Here is an 18,084-nt window from a genome sequence, read left to right on the forward strand (position 1 = left end):
AATGCGCAACAATTCACAGTAACCTCAATAGCACGACGGTGAATTACGGCGGCGTAATTCACCGTCGTGCTATTGAGGTTACTGTGAATTGTTGCGCATTTATGCTATTTATTTGGCACAAATATTGTTTTGCTAAAACTATTTTCAAGTGTTTTGCTAGTTAGTTAGTAAAAAAATGTTCGCAGACTGTCGTTTCAAATTACGATGCGAATGGTCTGATATTGTATCAACATGTCTAAAGTTTGGGAACATTTTCGCATCAATAGTGAAAATGACAAATATGCAATTTGTAATCATGGTAGTGCGCAAATTTCACGGAGCCGTACTTACAAATCTACAAATAATTAAATGAAGCATTTGAAATCCCGGCACACATTACTACCAGAAAAAATAGTCTTTGAAGAAAAACAAACTTTTGTTTACAGCACTGTCACCAACTAAGTCAAAAGGTACCACAGAAAAAAGTAGTGCTACCTTTGAACCCATTTTGAAAAAAGATGTTATGTTATCGGCGTTATCGCCTGTTAAAGAACCCTGTCTAAATGTTGAACTTCTTTGTGCACAGCCTAGTACTTACTAGCAAACAAACTTTATGTGAAGATGCTTCTTCACTGGTAATTGAAAAAAAAAACCCTCAACATTTAATCCTAAGTTTATAATTATCCTTTATACATGTTATTATCATTATGTAATGCATTAAATTCTTAAGTAGTTTTAATTATGTGACCAGAATTACCAGGAATCGAAAACTGGAATGACTCGGAATCGAGAATCGAAATTTAGGAATCGTACCGGTATCGGAATCGATAAAAATGTGTTCTCAACCCATCCCTACTTATTATAAAGCAAACAGCAAATTATATTAGCAGAAAATATGAACATCAAATCATTTGGTTTTTGGCACATTCAATATTACGTTAAATAACTAACATGAATTTAACATTTGCCAAACATATCAAATTACAATTAGAGAATAAGAAAGGTAAAAGAAAATAATTAAGGAGAACTGACATGAAATCGCTTATAGTACAGTTAAATATTATCTGTAACTAGTTTACCCAGATAATAAAGAAATATTGATTAAACTCGAAATACATTCTCTCTCATCGTGGTCTGATTCTTTAAAGTTCTTAAACAGTGTTTCTGGTGTAAGTCTCAATACCAAATTTATGACACTTAAAATGTTTACGTTCTTACACACACTTGTAGTCAGCGAGTCGTATTCAAAAGTCTCCTGATTATTGACAGCGGTATGCCGTGGAGCCCCGCCAATATTGCGGCGAGCAGTCTTTATCTTTACTCGCCTCGTCAGTCGTTCTACGAAGTAGCTGCGTACTGAAGTTCACACAGGAGTGCTCGTTACATTGATTGTGTAGTCCGGGAACTTATAACAGTTCAGTCGAATCCGTTGCGTAAAACTACGTTGGTTATGTTACGGTAAGCCTCAACGTATTGCAAGTTGATACACTTTACATTATGCGGTGCTCGACCTCTCCTCCATCTCTTGCCACACTGCCCCACTGCCGTTTTACTTTCAACACCAGTCAAACATTTACTTATCCCGTAACCTTCACGAGACAGTTCCCTTCATTCTACAGACGAGGCAAATTTTCTGTTTCCTCACTCTGCGAAAATTCTAAGCCCAAACTAATTCGGCTTGAATTTATTCTAAGTCCTTCGTGGACTTGTAATATTTCTACTGGGTTGAACATTTTTCAGAGTCCCTTACGGATTTAGATTCTGACGGCGTCTCTTACCGTTTTCTTCCTGAAGCGGTCGGCACGTCGTCGGGCAGCGTGACGGAGGATGCCGGTGGTGTAGATCGTAGTCACTGCAGGTTCATGCTGCTGGGCCAGTCGGAGACTGCCTGCTGAAGCGTTGGCTGGGCCGGTTTATATAGTCCTCCGGGCCCCGACCGAGGAACAGTCTGGATACCCGCCGGCGGAAGTACGTCATCGTTGGTTGTTCCGAACGAAGCCCGCGAAGCCGGGCGGAGTCGAAGCGGCCCGAGCGGCCCCGATGCATTGCCGTCCGGCGCGCAGAAATTGAACATTGCGCGCCCCTGTGCTGCGGGTGGAATCTATCAGATAGCCAGGGGCGCTGTCTGGTAGTCGTATAGTTACGCAGTGCGAAACTGCGTAACATATGTTCATATTTCAGCTTTGGTTTTCTTACTTTGTGTCCACAGTATTAAAAGATTGCTAAACGTACAGGTGTAAGAAACTTGTCCACAAGTTTGAACGCTTGTGACGGGATGAGTCCTCACCAGGCGCGACTGTTGCAGAGAGCAACCACTACAACGCCTCGATGCTGAGGCAGCACAAGTTCCTGACGGGCCTGATGGAGCGGCTGGACGACCCCGAGACGGCGCAGGCGGTGCTGGCGGAGCTGGAGGCGGTGCGCCAGGTGGTGACGGAGCCCTCCGGCATGGCGGTGCACCTGGCCGCCGACGTGGACTCCCTGGCGGCGGGGCGGCCGGACCTCCCAGGGCCCTGGCGGGGCCTGCTCCCGGAGGGGCGGGCCCCCGGGACGAGGGCGCTCCTGCCGGCCGTCCCCGACTGGACCCTGCTGGTGCCCCCGGGAGGGGACCCCGCGCCCCGCCACTGCGCCGTCGGCCTGGGCTGCGTCGAGTCCTCGTACCTCTGCCAGGCCACGGAGAGCCTGCGGGACTTCTCTCACCCCAGCCTAGCCCCGCTGCTGGTGTTCCTGCAGTACCTGACGCAGCTCGAGGGCCCCATGTGGCGGCAGATCCGCGGCATGGGGCTGTCCTACGGCTACAGCATCGTGCCCAAGCCCAACGAGGGCCTGCTGTACATGACCTTCTACCGGGCCACCAACTGCGTGCAGGCCTTCAAGGAGGCCAGCAAGTTAGTGGTGAGTGCTGGGTTCCACTTTCGCGTTGTCAGCCTCTGTATTTGGTGGAAAAGAAGGTTTAGTATTAATATTGCTTAAGGGATTATAACTTAGAATATTCTGTGATTGCAAATTTTAGAAAATTTAAGATTCTGTCAAATCCACCAAAAATACATTTTTTTTGGGAAGAAAAAAATCTTTCCTTCTAATTTTCTTTTTTTGAAAATGTAAAAAGTATTTACACTTGTCTTGGTATCTTGTAACTAATATCGGCTAGTTTTTAGTTAGCTTTGTTTTCACTTTGTACTTATTAGCAGTGAAGTATTTAAACATTTCAGATAACAATGAAATAATGTTACAAAAATTAAACACACACACTTGTGTCTGCAGTATCAATTAAGAATGTGGTCCAGTATCTACATTCTTGTTTGAGTGATAGTTTGTACATTTTTTTGTTGTCCGATAAAGCCTTCATGGTGTCAATCCACGGCATGTGCCTCAATTAGTTACATGAGATAGTTGAGACAAAAATAAATTTGTAAACGTGCAAGTTCTTTTGAAATTTTCATGAGAGAAAAAAAGTTAAAACTATAAAATTTAAAGCACATGGTGTCGTCTTCAGCAACGAAGGCAGAACGTTCAGGGAGCTGCCTACAAACCTTTTTTTGCTGAGCTTATAATTTGTGCTTTGTAAATTAAAGTTGAGGGCTTGGTATGTAAATTGATTAAAAATAGTGGTGCACCGATGCGGATACCGATGAATCGTAATCGGCGATCATGGGTACTTTGCCGATTAATCGTAATCGGGGATTATCTTAACGATTACTTTGCCGATTATCTACGTCCCGGCATAATTAAGTAGGTTTTTACCGTGTAATATTTTGTTACACATTTTAGGACGAAATACGGTAATATTTGTATATATTACAAAATTCATCTAATTCCGTCATATCATGAGTGCAGATATTTCGTTAAGTTTAATAAATCTCATTGCCTCGAAAATAAAAAATACATTTATCCTACACGTGTATATTTACGTTTCGTCTTTTGTTCTGTTATTTGTTTAGTGGCCTTGTACATTACCTATAGCCAGAGACGTAAAATAGATGGCACGCAATCAAAATACCACAAGCAGTTGCAGTGGATTCTATGACAATCGATTTTTTCCGAGTCGTAGTAACGGTTCAAAATCGTGATCCCGATACCTTCTAGAGTTTATCACTGCGTTTTACAAACTCGTTATGGGAGTCTTTGGTAACATTATCCGTTGTGTTATTTGTATGTGACGTGAAAATTGAAAAAGTATTTATAATTTTATATATTCAGTCAACATAAATAAAATCACATGTGCTAGAATTGGTTTTGAGTCATTTTTATATAATTATAGTGAGATGGCGAGTAGGGATAAAAAAAGTGAAGTGTGGAAACATTTTTTCTATAACCTCAAGTGAACTAAATAAAGCAACATGTTTACATTGTTAAACTGTAATTTCTCGATGGAACCTTATGTGATAGTCGATAATAATGCTAGTTTTCCGCAACAAAAACTTACCCATTGTAAATTACAATAAATATTATTAGACTGTAGTTGAAGTTTTTACAATAACAAATATAGATGGACGATAATTTAATTTACACTTTGCAATAACTTAATAGTGTATTTTATATTTTATACTGTAATTATAACTGTATTCTCAATTTTACCTAATCTTGATATTAAATTTGCATGGGAAAAATTTTTGTGTGCATTATTACACTTAAAAAAAATTTGTTCACTATAATCGGTAACTGAATCGGTATCTGCCGATTATTGCTCTCACAATCGGTAATCGAATCGGTAATCGGTAAAGTCATATCGGTGCACCACTAATTAAAAACTTTTTTGTATTCATTTAGTTACATATTTATTTATTACTTGGGCTTATGGTTTGCACATCTCAAAGAACATTGATCTTGATTTCTATAAGGCATTTGTGGTAATACGTCTGTTACTTTGTTGTGTGTGTTGTGTGTGTGCAGTTTTATCATGGAGTTCAAAAAAGTTTGTTATTGGAGGTTTTAATTATAAATTAGTTCACTTTATAGAGATTTTACGTCATTACAATTTCAATATTGTATGTTTTATTTTATATATTTATTTAAAATGTGATATATTATGTATCTACTGGCCTCAATTAACTATATTACTAATAAGCAGTACTTATTATATATTTCAGTACCTGGGAGACTGAGCTTTGTTCAGTGTGTTTGTTTGATTGTTTTTAAATTTATAGTTCTTCAGGGAAGATATATATTAATTTAAGATAAAAAGAATAGCAAACATTTTACTAAATATAAAATTTCATCCAAATTATTAGTGATTTCTGAGATATGAGAGATGTAGGTTTTTTTATATTTATAAAAAAAATGTTTGTATTTATTTATACCAGCAATTAAAATTTAATGTTTTATGCTGTAATCTAAATAGGTAGAGTACTTATAACTCTACCTAGTATTCCAACCATTGGATATAAGGTTAGATAGATTACATATGTAGACATTATATGTTATACCTATGAATATTTTGCAATCCTCAATATACCTCATACCTCCCTACATAAGAACTGCAATTGGTTGAATAAAAAAAATCACCAATGCTCATAGTTCAACACTTTATTTCAAATAATCAACTACGGTGAAATTCCGTTACAACATACTTCAGAATAACTTATCTTTCAGTTCAACGTATGATTAAAATTCCCGCTCAAAACACTAATGTAAACAATGTAAAAATATTTCACTTTAACATTAAAAACGTATCCTACCTTTCAATACAACGACCATTCTTTTCCGGTTATCAGGAAAATTTTACATACATAATTGTTAATGTGTATGCGCAGGGGTTCTTTAATATAAATGTACATTATGATTAGGTAATTTTTATCTTTTTCAAGAATCGTTCAAACGTAAACAAACACTGTCTCAACGATTCATAGACTCATAGTACAGTATAACGCGCCATTCTTCCTCCTCCATGGATCACACACTTTAGTGCACCAGACGATCTAAGCAATCGATTGCTGTTCGCCTCTCTTCAAGACAATTGTTATTAGCTGCGCCATGTTTTTGTTATTTGTAGAGCACGTTTTAAAAGTTTTAATTAACGCAGATACAAACGTTAAATAAAAATTATATTTTAACTTATATACGAAATAGAAAATCCAATAATGTTAATTTATGCAGGTTGTTTTTAACTGTTTGGTGTCACAACATGGCCGACACGCTTTGTGTTGCCATTAAGATTGGAATGTCCTGCACTGTCAACAATAATAAAAGGAAAAAATTATTAAACTGTACGAACAGTCGTCTTTATCTGCTGGTCGCAAGAGACGTTGCCTAGGATATAACAAAGGAATTCTATCTCCATAAATGTATATATCTGCAAAATAGTTTAACCCATTTTTCATTTTGTGTTCAACATATATTAAGTACATGTAGGCCTAGAATTTTGGCTACTGTATTAAGTTCAGTAATTTTTTTTTTATTCATGTTGTTTTACAAATATTTGCTTCCAAGCTAATGTAACATTTGATCCCCTACTACTATATTTTTAAAAAATCAAAAATACTAAATTTTAAAGGTAAATATATAGACTTTCAGAATAAAGTACTTTCATTACTAAGTATGAAAGTTGAGGCTTTATTGATGTACTTTATAACGAGATTCTACTGTATATTGTGGTTTTTATTCATTTTCACTTCACAGTTATCATTAACTATAAGTTTTTGACCTTAAAACCTAATAACTTCCTTCCATACTATGTTGTGGGTATGTCGAGGATTTTCACTTTTAATTTATTTGGTCGCTTTACTCGGGAAAATGCTGAATACAACATGCCATGCATAAAAACTGATGATCTTAAGTCCGCTCCAATTAATTTAAAAGTTTGGCCTTGAGATTCGTGTACTGTCATGGCGATGCAGATCTTACTGGAAATTGGTATCGCTGCATGGTACATCCCAGTGGACCTTTTGATAATTCAAGTGTGATTCTACGTACGTATATTCTATTTCTTTGCCGGATTGTTCACCAGTAACAATTTTTTTGCCTTTATTATGTTATTACTAGAGACCCCGAAAAATGGTGAAAAGCGAAATTCACGAAATAACACGAAAATTTGATACTTTAAACGAATTTTGCGAATTTCCTTTGATTTCGACATAGTCGCGAAATTCACGAATTTTCGCACGAAATTCACACATTTTCACGCGAAATTCACGCTTTTTCGCACAAAATAATGTCCTTATGTCGCAAGTTCTATTTATTTACGCCATCATAAACATAGGCGTGAAATAAACATAGACTGAAAGACTAGTGCCGCGATATTATCTTCGTTTAAACACGTAACTGAAATCCACGTATTTTTATTACTCTGTTTACAAGCAGTAAATATTGCCATCGCAAATGAAAACAAAATGTAACATATGTCAACAATCGATATGTACGCACTACCAACATAACAAAATTGACTGTCCACAGTTTTCATGTTTTGAATAATGGTCGTTTCTGCCGCAAGGCGCACTGGTGTCGATTTTTCTAACCTAATTTAATCGCATTGAGCTAAGATGGCAGTCATTTTTGCGTGTACATATCTATGAGTGTTTACAAATACCGTCCACATTTTGTAAGTTTTGTGATACAATTGAATTTATGGCTAAGATGCCGAAAACTTCGACAATGTTTGATCGCAAAAGAAATGAAATCGGTTGGATTTTATATTTTTGACCAGCGGGACAAAATTGTGATGTGCAAGTTATGCAATGTGCGGGTTGATTGGGAACACAATTAAAAACACGTGCAAAAAGCATGTGGCAAATGACACACACAAAACAAAACAGAAAAGACAATTATTTTGTCAAGCAAATTCTACCGTGTCTAAACAAATCTCGATAGGCGACAGCGTGAAAACAAGCTTGAGAGTGCAGAAAACAAGAATTTGTTTCTGATTTTGTTAATATGATGCTGTAAGTTAACATTCCTTTGGAAAATGCTGGTCATCTAACTATGAGGGAATGGTTTAATACACATTTTGAAGGTTAGCCTTATTTATTTAGAAATGTTTTCCCCCTCTAATAAAAGTTCATAAGCATATGTAGGCCATCAATATTATCAATTAACTTACCTTTAGGCCCAATTTACCTTTACTTCAAATAAATATGCAAGTACCTCAGATTAACAAACACATAAATAGGATGGATTGCATCCTATTGATGGTTTGACTCTGTAATCCAGCAGTAATCTTGAAAAGGTTTGGCTTGGCTTAGAATTGTTTTGAGTAAATTAGCCCATTAATATTTTCAGCAATAACCATATAAATGCTACCTATTTATAAGTATATTGTAAGTTATATATACATTTTAGGTGCAGGGGATTTGCCATCAGGAGAAACTTATGTCCCAAAAATTGGCCAGGCAAATAAGGAAGCAGTAAGGCACGCTGTAGAAGACAAACAGATTGTATTCTTGTGTGATGAAATGACAGGCAAAGTGGGCCGATGTAAGGCAGAGTCTGCTACTTTGTAGTGCCTATCCGCTATGAGGTTTTTTTTACACTGCCAATGGCATAATTTTTTCACCATTTTTTGGGGGTCTCTACCGATTGCTTATTTTAACACCGATTTTTTGCACCGCTTGCTTATTTTTACACCGATTATTTGCACCGCTTTTGTCATTTTTTTACACCAAAATGAGCCAGTTTTATTTACCATTTTCTGGGGTCCCTAGTTATTACACAGACTTGTCACAATGAGTCTTACACTGTTACATAGACCTTCTGATACGTCCAAATTATACAACAATATTATGGACGCCTTTTTTTTTTTTAAAATTTCAATTTGTATGCTGGCGTGTCTGAAATGTTGATAGTAATAAGGAATTTTGTTCTAAATTTGAGTGTTCGATAATCAAAGAAACACCAAGCTAACATGACACATTGATGGCTTAACACAATCACACAATAAAATTGTATTGCTGTTGTATGTGAGCGTCATCTGTTTTTGAATATCTAATTTAAAAACTACAACTTGAGTTGCTAATTTAAAAGCTAACAACTGTTGATGCAAAGTTATAAAGCTAAGTTTATGAAGAAAAAATTGGGTAAAATCATTTTATCAGACTACAAATTTGCATCCAAGATGTCAATGTGGATATATGTGTTTGTGTGTCTATATGCCACACACACAAGAATTCTAGTTTATTAGTATTATATAGGCTTGAATTTTTGTTTTTAAATGTTGAAATATTAAATCTACGATAATATTTTTAAGTAACCTCTCCATCTCTAAAAGTAACGTTAAGGTAACTATGTATTAATGTAATTTCACTTGATTTATAATTGTGTTCTTTTTTAAGTTACTAGGTACAGTATGTTTTTTGGTAGCAGTGGTTGTGTTTGTAGAATGGACAGCTGGTGGCGGGAGCCAAGTGGGAACTGACGCTGTTTGAGTCGGCCAGAAGCTCGCTGATATTTGAGATCATCGAGCGAGAAAAGAGTGTGGGCGATTTGGTCACGCAGTCCCTCCTGTCCTACTTTAAAGGAGTCGATCAGGGCTACAACAGGTGAGTGGAAGTGATTAAGTATGAAAAAAACTAGAGATGGACGAGTCTGGAAATTTTCTGTTAGAGTCATGCAGAGTTCAGTAATAATACCTTGAATAGAGTGGAGTTGAGTCCTAGCTTCATAAATTTTTAGCCTAGTTCTTAAAAATTGAGTCAAGCTCGAGTAATTGCGGAAATTTTAGAGAATAATTAATAGCGTTATATTAAAGTTTATGTGTGTCTCCATCGAGTTAATCATTTGTGTTGAGTGAATAAGTAAATCATAACAACATCATAACTACAGTAATACTTTTTTGTTGCGACCCCATTGCGACCACCTCTCTATTACAACCCGATTTCGAGGAACCGTGAAAACATTGCCGAAAATCGGAAGAAAATCGGACAGAAAATAAGTTTCTTGTGGTGAGTAGCGTGTCACTGGGTTTCTCTTGCCCAGTACTGTACTGCTGTAGGCAGCGCATATCTAAAAATAGATACCACTTCCTGTCGACCGCTGTCAGAGCTTGACAACCCCCATTCCAGGTCCCTTCAATGCAGGAAAAACCCTCCGGCCGCAGCATGTGAACATGGTAGTCGGCCGCTCGCTCGCCCTTGCTCACCCTCTCCCCGTACCGTACGCTGCGGCCGATCTCGGATGCTGCTTGTACTTGTTAACAATCACGTTATCTGCTTCATTTTAACGAGAGTAAAAATATATTAAAAATGTCAGCAAATTGATAAAAGCTTTATGTGTCCGCAAAACAGGGCACAACACTGGCCCGCCAGTTGTTTTCATTCAAAACGTGGCTAAAGAACTTGCATGGATCAGGTTGAAAACATCCGGCAATACGTGTAGGTTATAAGTAGGGATGGGATTTTCGAATCTTGGATTCGTCGAATATACCGAATCCTATGGATTCGAGGATTCGTAGGATCCGAGGTGGGATTCGAGGTGGGATTCGAGGTGGGTTTTTAAGAGTTTTAGGTAGTACTTTAAAATTGTAGTGCTGGGCGAAGTTTGAAAATTTCAAACCGAACCGAATCCTTACGTTCGGTTCGAAACCTCTTAAAATATATTCGAAAAACCGAACGTTAGTTTAAAAAAAAATTACGTTTTTATAATTTTCTAACCCCCATTTGAGACCATTCACAAAACAGCACAACAAAATTCCATTACTTGTAATATTCCGACTTTTATCGCATAATCGTCGCCTCAACAGTTTCAAGCGCAGACAAAATAATAAAAAAAAGTTATTAATCGTCGCATAACTCGCAGCATTTTTTTCATATAGGCGCGCTTTGTTTTTTGTTTACTTTAGAGAATTTTGTATGCATTTCTCGTACTACGTAATATAAACTATCGTACAAATGCCAAAGGTATTGTATATTATACCTTTAACTATAGTGCGTGTACGAGAAGTGTTGTAAAATCACCAAAGATTGCGTACCCCATACGTTAAACTAAAGCGCATGTACGAGAACTCTCGTATTTCGGCAAAACTAACGTGATCAAGTTAACACAAGACAAATGCGGTAGGAAATGATTACGTAAATTACGTATTTTAAATTACTGAAATGTATTTATTTTCTTTGGACTTTTTGGTTATAACAGTCAGGTACTGAAAATATTAATTTAATCTTGTGTATTAAAAGTACTGGTCCAGTAAATTTTACAGTACGGTACTAAGTTGACTAGCGTAGTTGCGGCAGCCATCATTATTTCTCGTGTTTTCTTTTTTCCGACGCAAATTTTTATAACCACACTGACTTACGTTACGTTTACAATATTATTGTTCTTGAGGTGATTTGCGACTAGCAGGACTTACGTCGTTTAAGTTTTCCAAATAGAGAAAAGATAATGACGACCCAGATGACCCAGAACCACCCCAAAAAATGTCTAAATTTTCTTCTGACGAGCAGCATTCTTCCAAGAAAACAGCAACTGCAGTCAGCGGGTTTTGTAATGTGGATAGGTAACTTAATTCACATTCGACTTTTTTTTAATGTCCTATTAAAAAGTTTTACTTTTTAAAAATGTTAGATTATGTCTACCACAAAAATATGTTGTGGCCTTATGCTGAATGTTCGTCATCTTTATAATCTTATATTTTTTTAAATGAATGTTAGTGTACACTGAAAAAGGAAGATAGTCTTTTTGAATTTAGATGGAATTTCTTCATGAATTAAAAGTATATATATCTAAAGAAATTAAATGAAAAATGATTTTCTCTAAACTGTTTTCTTTCCTTCATTATTTATTGCATAAACTTTACTTATAAAATGTTTTGCAATGTTTTAATAAAGCTAAGCTATATATTGTTTTAATTTTACATATGGCTGGAGAACCTTTCTTTCTTACCATTCAGTTAAAGACCAAAATGCTGGTGGTCAGTTCATTTTAATTCAAAACAATTATTTCTGTATGAGGTTCGGTTCGGCTTGGTTCAAAATTTTTTTGCTATGGTTCGATTCGGTTCGGTTCGGTTCGAAACCAGATAACTGAGGTTCGCCCAGCTCTAGAAAATTGTATACCTAAACTGTATTATAAAGGTAACGGAAATAGCACAAACATAAGATAAACTACGCTGCATTTTGTCAATTAGCATAACTACTCGATCATTTCCAACCTTCAATAACATAACATTGCAGAAAAAATGTAATTTTTTTAAATGGTGTCTGTTATACAAATGTATTTTATTGAAAACATAGGAAGGATCAATTTAACATAGAATTAGACAGATGCAAACTTATGTGTGTGGTTTTTGAGGTTTTTTGTCTCTATTTTATATCAGGTGTATACACTATGCACTTATTTTACAATTTTATAAATACACATGTGATTTTTTTTAATACATAGTCCTATGTAATTTTTTAAAATAAATGTGTGATTTTTTTTAATAACATGTGGTGAAGTTTAGTGTGGGACTGGGATTCGAGATTCGATGACAAACACTGAGGATTCGAACAAGGATTCGGATTCGACCAAAATGTGGATTCGTCCCATCCCTAGTTATAAGGAATCTTGTTATGAATTGAGATGTTATTTTTTTCTAGTAAATATACACAGCGACCGAATGGATGCACGCCCGCCTCAAGCAATTATCTTTTCCCGTGGGTTGACAGAAAAAGGTCGCTTCACCCGGCATAAAAAAAAAGGCTATGCCACTTATTCCCCACGCAGGAAACACACTGGCTGCCTTCTGTCTCCCCCACATTTATCTTTCTTCTAACATCCACTCTCGCCTCTCGCGTGAGCAATAACGAAGCGACCACGCATTGGGCCGTTTTATGCTTGCTTTGGTGACAGCAGCTTGATTTTATTTGGTATATTTCTTTTCATAGAACCCTTGCTATTAAAATACATTTATATTTCAGTTTGAAAGCTTGTAAATTCCTTGCCATACTTTTTTTTGGGCGTGTTTGGTGAGGAGGGAGGGGTCCGAAAATATTTACAACGATCTTACCCCTCCCTCACCACTTTAGTACCCCATTCATAATAGCCCAATTTTACGGGAGAAGGGAGGGTGAAATGAGCATTTTCTCACTGAAGGTTTTTCAAAGGGGAGCGAAGTTGAGTGTTATAAGGGAGGACACTAGATGGTTTGTGTGTGGGAGGGATGAGCTAGCCTTGAAGAATGTTAACGAGGGGAGGGAGGGGTGAGCTTATGAGTCATGAAGCCGCTGCCGCCAGCCAGCCGGGCGAGCTTCGTGTGCGCCCACTCGCATTGCAGAACCTACAGCTGCCATATTTTTAAAGGAAATGTCCCATTATTTTTTTGTTATTCTTACATGAACATTATTGGAAGTATTAAAGCCGACACAAAAATACGCTGTGTGTTAAAATTAACAGATTTTAATGAACTTTCATTTCATTTTGTTTTTAATTTTTTTCTGATTTTCACATTTTGGTCAAAATGTCCAATTTTTTGACGGTTCCCGAGAATGTATTCATAAAATCACTGCTTCGTTAAATCCGGGGTTCATGACATCGGGGTTCTAGTGTATTTAACTACGGCAAGCTGAAAACGTACATGTAAACTAACCAGTAAAAATAAACTGTCTCTTGACATATTTTCTTCAGATGTGGCCTGTAGGGCGATGGACTTGTCATGAAGGTTGAAGTGGGTTTAAAGCAACCATCTAGCATTGTGAGTGACAGCATCCTGCCATTGTACGGTTGGTTTCTTAGCGAGTAGCGGTTTGAAAATATAGGAGGGGAAGGGGGGGGGGTGAAATGAACTGAAAATTTCGGAAAACATCTATTACGACCCCCCTCTATTAAGACCCTATTCCTGGGAACCGTGAGGGGTCGTTTCAGAGAGGTTTGACTGTATCAATTATACAAATTTACGATTTTTTAAAATTAGTTTTTTTTATTTCCACTGGATTCTGGAAAACTCAGTAGTTGTAAAGGCATTTTAAGTTACAGAAAATTGTGTGGTTTAGTTAATTAAATTAATTAGTACATATACAAAAAAATACTCTTCAAAATTTTTAAAATGTTTCCCTAAAAAAAACCGCTAGCTTCTCCTGGAAGTACCGTTATTAACACCATTAAAGCGATGTGCTCTAAATCACCTTGTGAACTATAACCCTACTATGAAAAAAAATGTAAACAAACAGAAAATTAACTCTACTAGTTTTTTTTTCTTTTGCCAAATAGGTAGTGCAATATGCTAGTAAACATTAAGTTGCAGGTTTAATTAATAGACAAATACACAAATCAACTGGATTGATTTGTATTTATATTTTAAAGTCATGTCAGATATGTGCATCCCTCTCCTGCCCCTCTCATCACAACTTAAGGTAAGTCAGGTAACCAAAGTCTACATGACTGGGTTGTTTCTTCCTACATGTGAAATGATTTGACAATTTAAAAAATGTGAAAGAATATTTAGCAGTGATATGGCATTTTATTTAAAAAAAGTTTTACAGTTGATTGCCATTTTAAACTAATTTAATTGAAAAATAAAAGCATTTATAATGTAAATTAGCAAAATTAGCATCTAAATTGTAAATTATCCAATAAAATGCCATTAATAGCATGAAGCTAATTTTTTTGGCCCCTAGAGCAGGAAGGCTGGTATGTATTTATTCACTACTAAAGAATGCATATCTTATTAAACTACATGTATACACCTTAAAGACCACAGTGGAAAATCTAAGTACAAACAATACACTCAAGTCATTTTTTATGGCATTATTTATCCAAAATTGTTACTGTAAAAACTAAATTTGTGATGGGAGTCTAATTTTGGACCTTTTTCCAGCCTTAATGTTAACGTTACTTTGTAGTTTTAACCATATAGTAAAATAGTTCTGTATTAAATTAAAAGTGTGTTACTCTTCAGTATTAAATATAATTTTTTTGTTGCATTAGTTGTGGTTAACTCGTCAGTTATGTCTGACAGGCGTTTAGTGCAATTGATAGCGAATACAGCCATCGAAGACCTGGAAGCTGTGGGTCGTGATCACGTCACTCCATTGTTCACTCCGGAGAAAACGAGAACAACCATTGTGTGCCACCCGTCAAAACTGGATGAGATCTCGGCAGGCTTCAAAGAGTAAGTTTACTCAGTGTCTGGGGCATGTGACTGGCTCACTTCAGCTTGACTTATGGAATTTTGCTATTTTTTATGTTTTTATGACACATATCCATAATTAATAGTTATTTTCACCAGTAATAAAAAAATGCTACGGAAATTTATTTACATTGTCTTTGCTTGCTTGGTTGATACTGTAGATATGTTGATTGAATAAAGACTGGCAGATATGTAAGCATACAAATAAATCTGTAATCATCTTTTTCTTCAGCCATTAGAATTTGCAAGTTCAGTTTTACAAAACAGTTTAATTTGTGAAATAATGTTGTAATCAGTATATTTACATTTAAAATCCTTATTTATTCACCTTTTTGGATATGAATGGCAGCAACATAAAAGGTTAGCTATTTCATGAACACTTATGATACACATTTCTTCTATTATCTGGAATCATTACCTTTTTATATTTATTTTGTTTTTGATTTTCTTTCGTAATAGATAAATGCAGTGAGGGAGCTGATACTGTCTCACATGTTGGTAGATCCATTGTAAATATAGATTTCTACACCGTTGCAACCCATGGTGGTCCTGGATTTGGCGAGGCCTTAGGCCATTTGCTTTTGCGGGGCCGTGATATTGTAGAGAGGAGCCTGAACATGGAGTCTGGTGGGTACGGAGCAGCCCACAGAGAAATATACACTCATTCAAACATTTTTAAGCCAACCGGTAATTTAAATCTTAAAATTAATAAATAAAACAATAAATATTATTTTAGCCTAATTGTTTGTTGATAGTGTTTATGAATATTTTTATGCCATTGTTATTTTTTTTTTGTTTGATGTCCTGTAAGTGATACGTTTTTGATCGCATGCATGAATATACTGAGGTTAAAAGTGCTGTGCTTACTTCAAAAATATTTTAACCTTAACTACACTTAGCCCTGCATGGTCCAACAAACGAGGATTTCCATTTATCAAGAAAAAGTATTATGTAAAATGTTGTCATTGTAAAAATTTGAATTTGCATGAAGCAATGCAGTAAAAGTTAGTGCATAGATGAAGCAGATTTTTTGCAAACGTTCCTTCATTGTCCAGCAATGAATTCAGTGATTCATAGATAGCTATAAACAAATTTAATTCAGAAACTGTTAAAATTGGTTTAATTATCAAATGATAAATTATGCTTTTGATTAAATTCTTGTGTGGCTTAGCCTAAAATTCTTTCACATGCTACCTTAAAATAGGTACTTTTTTGTTTTTATTAAGTGAAATGAGTATTTTTTCGTGACAAAATCAGTTTTATTTACAGTATAAGGAGTAATCAATTAATTATACAATTTTAAATGTGTATAGGAAACAGTTTAATCATTCACCATTCATACACATATAAAGGATGAGTCCGAATTTGACCTACTAACTTTGACAGCTGGTTAATCACGACAAAATAAGTTGAAAACATAATACACCTATGGTCTAAAATGCTTCCCAAGAATGGTATATATTTTTGAAGTTGGGAGCTGATTAACATTTTTATTGTATATATTAGAGGAAGTATGTATTTAAAAAAAAAAATCTGAGCATCTGTATTATGTTTAGTTGAATGAAGTTCTACGACCACCGTGAAATTTGTAGCTGTTGCAAAACTATTTCATTGGATTAACTAGGGGTAACACCTTTCACATACTTTGGGACATGTTACTACCCCCAATTATTTCAATTTAATTATTTTGCGACAGCAACAAAATTCACGGTGGTTGTATAACTTCATTCAATTAAACATGATCCAGAAGCTCAGTGTTCTATGTTAAATACATTCTCTCTTAATTACAATAAAGATGTTCAGCTCCAACTTCAAAGACGTATACCAGCCATAGGTCGTATAGATGTTTTCAACCTACTATTTCGTCGCGATGAACCTACGTACTCATCCTGTACATTGTGCTGGGTATTATATTAGAAAGCTCACAGTGATGTCATATCCATATGCTATTGCTTAGTTTAAGTTTATGAGTCGCCTCTTTTAGCCACAGTACAGGTATGTCACATGAGTTAACTGTAATGTATGGTCTCATTTCAGGATTGGCCAGGAGCTGACTGTGTATGCTTCGTTAGAAGACAGTTTTCTCAGTGATTGGTAATACTATGCAGCCATGGCAAATAACGTTGTGGTTTGGTGACGTGTTTAAATTGTGTGCAGAATGGTTGAGAAGAACTTCAGAGATGAACTATGTTTTTGCTTTTCCACCGTGTTAACTTTGCTAAATGGTGTGTTTGGCAGAAAAACCTGACATTTTTGCAATGTGTTTGTAAGCCATTCCTGCTGGTCAGCTGTTTTATTTTTTGTTTTTTTGTTTGTTATTACTATGTGTATGGCTAGGAAAATTAAAATTTGTCTACAATTATTTCTTTCATTGTGTACATATATATGTATTCTTTGTTAATTTTTTTTGTTACCATGTTATCCAGTTAGCATGAAGGTGGCAGGAACACCTAAATACAGTGAAATGTCTCTATACTGGCAGTCTTTAGTTTGGCAATTTTGTAATCCAGCACTATTCGAAGCACAGGCCTTTCTCGCCAGGTTGCATTGCTGTGCTTTCAGTGTCTTCAGTTTGCTCAAGAGTTTATCATTACTTTGTTTCTCTTCAGTACAGTGTTCCTGTCTTGCAGCTGCTTACATTTCACATTTTCATTCTTGGTATTCCAGTTGAAGCTACATTGACGTTCAATAATCCGGCAAAATCGCTCAGGCACCACCATGGTTGCGAGCGTGCTCGGTTAAAGACCTTTCACTGTATTGGGCCCCAACCCACTGGCTTACTGATTGTATGCTTATTATTTAATCATGCTGTTAGTGGTTGTCGCAAAAACATAACTGGTGACATTTCATCAGGTGTACTTGATACTTTGCTGCATTTTGGAATAGATTTTGTGAGAATGGGCATAATAACTAAACAGTAGACTTCCGGATTATCCATTTGTAATGAGTGACAAGGGGTCCATGGATAACCGAAAAACATGGTTAAAGTGATGCCAAAAAAAACTGATTTTAATCATAACTATCTAGACAAACACCACAACACCCGACCCTCAAAGTAACGCCCTTATTCATTT

General features: G+C 36.1%; 1 protein-coding gene across 1 annotated transcript in view; it reads left to right on the forward strand.

Annotated features, from left to right (window-relative positions):
* The window catches only part of LOC134541868 (uncharacterized protein C05D11.1-like), a 30,009-nt gene extending 12,640 nt beyond the window's left edge, over window positions 1–17,369 (forward strand). The window contains exons 11-14 of the mRNA XM_063385569.1: window positions 2,285–2,874; window positions 9,289–9,449; window positions 14,840–14,992; window positions 17,048–17,369. Coding sequence (XP_063241639.1) covers window positions 2,285–2,874; window positions 9,289–9,449; window positions 14,840–14,992; window positions 17,048–17,108 — 965 coding nt within the window. The 3' untranslated portion in view covers window positions 17,109–17,369. The remainder of the gene's footprint in view (window positions 1–2,284; window positions 2,875–9,288; window positions 9,450–14,839; window positions 14,993–17,047) is intronic.
* Window positions 17,370–18,084: the final 715 nt, after the last annotated feature.

This window comes from Bacillus rossius, assembly GCF_032445375.1.
Source record: "Bacillus rossius redtenbacheri isolate Brsri chromosome 4 unlocalized genomic scaffold, Brsri_v3 Brsri_v3_scf4_2, whole genome shotgun sequence".
Classification (NCBI taxonomy): Eukaryota; Metazoa; Arthropoda; class Insecta; order Phasmatodea; family Bacillidae; genus Bacillus; species Bacillus rossius.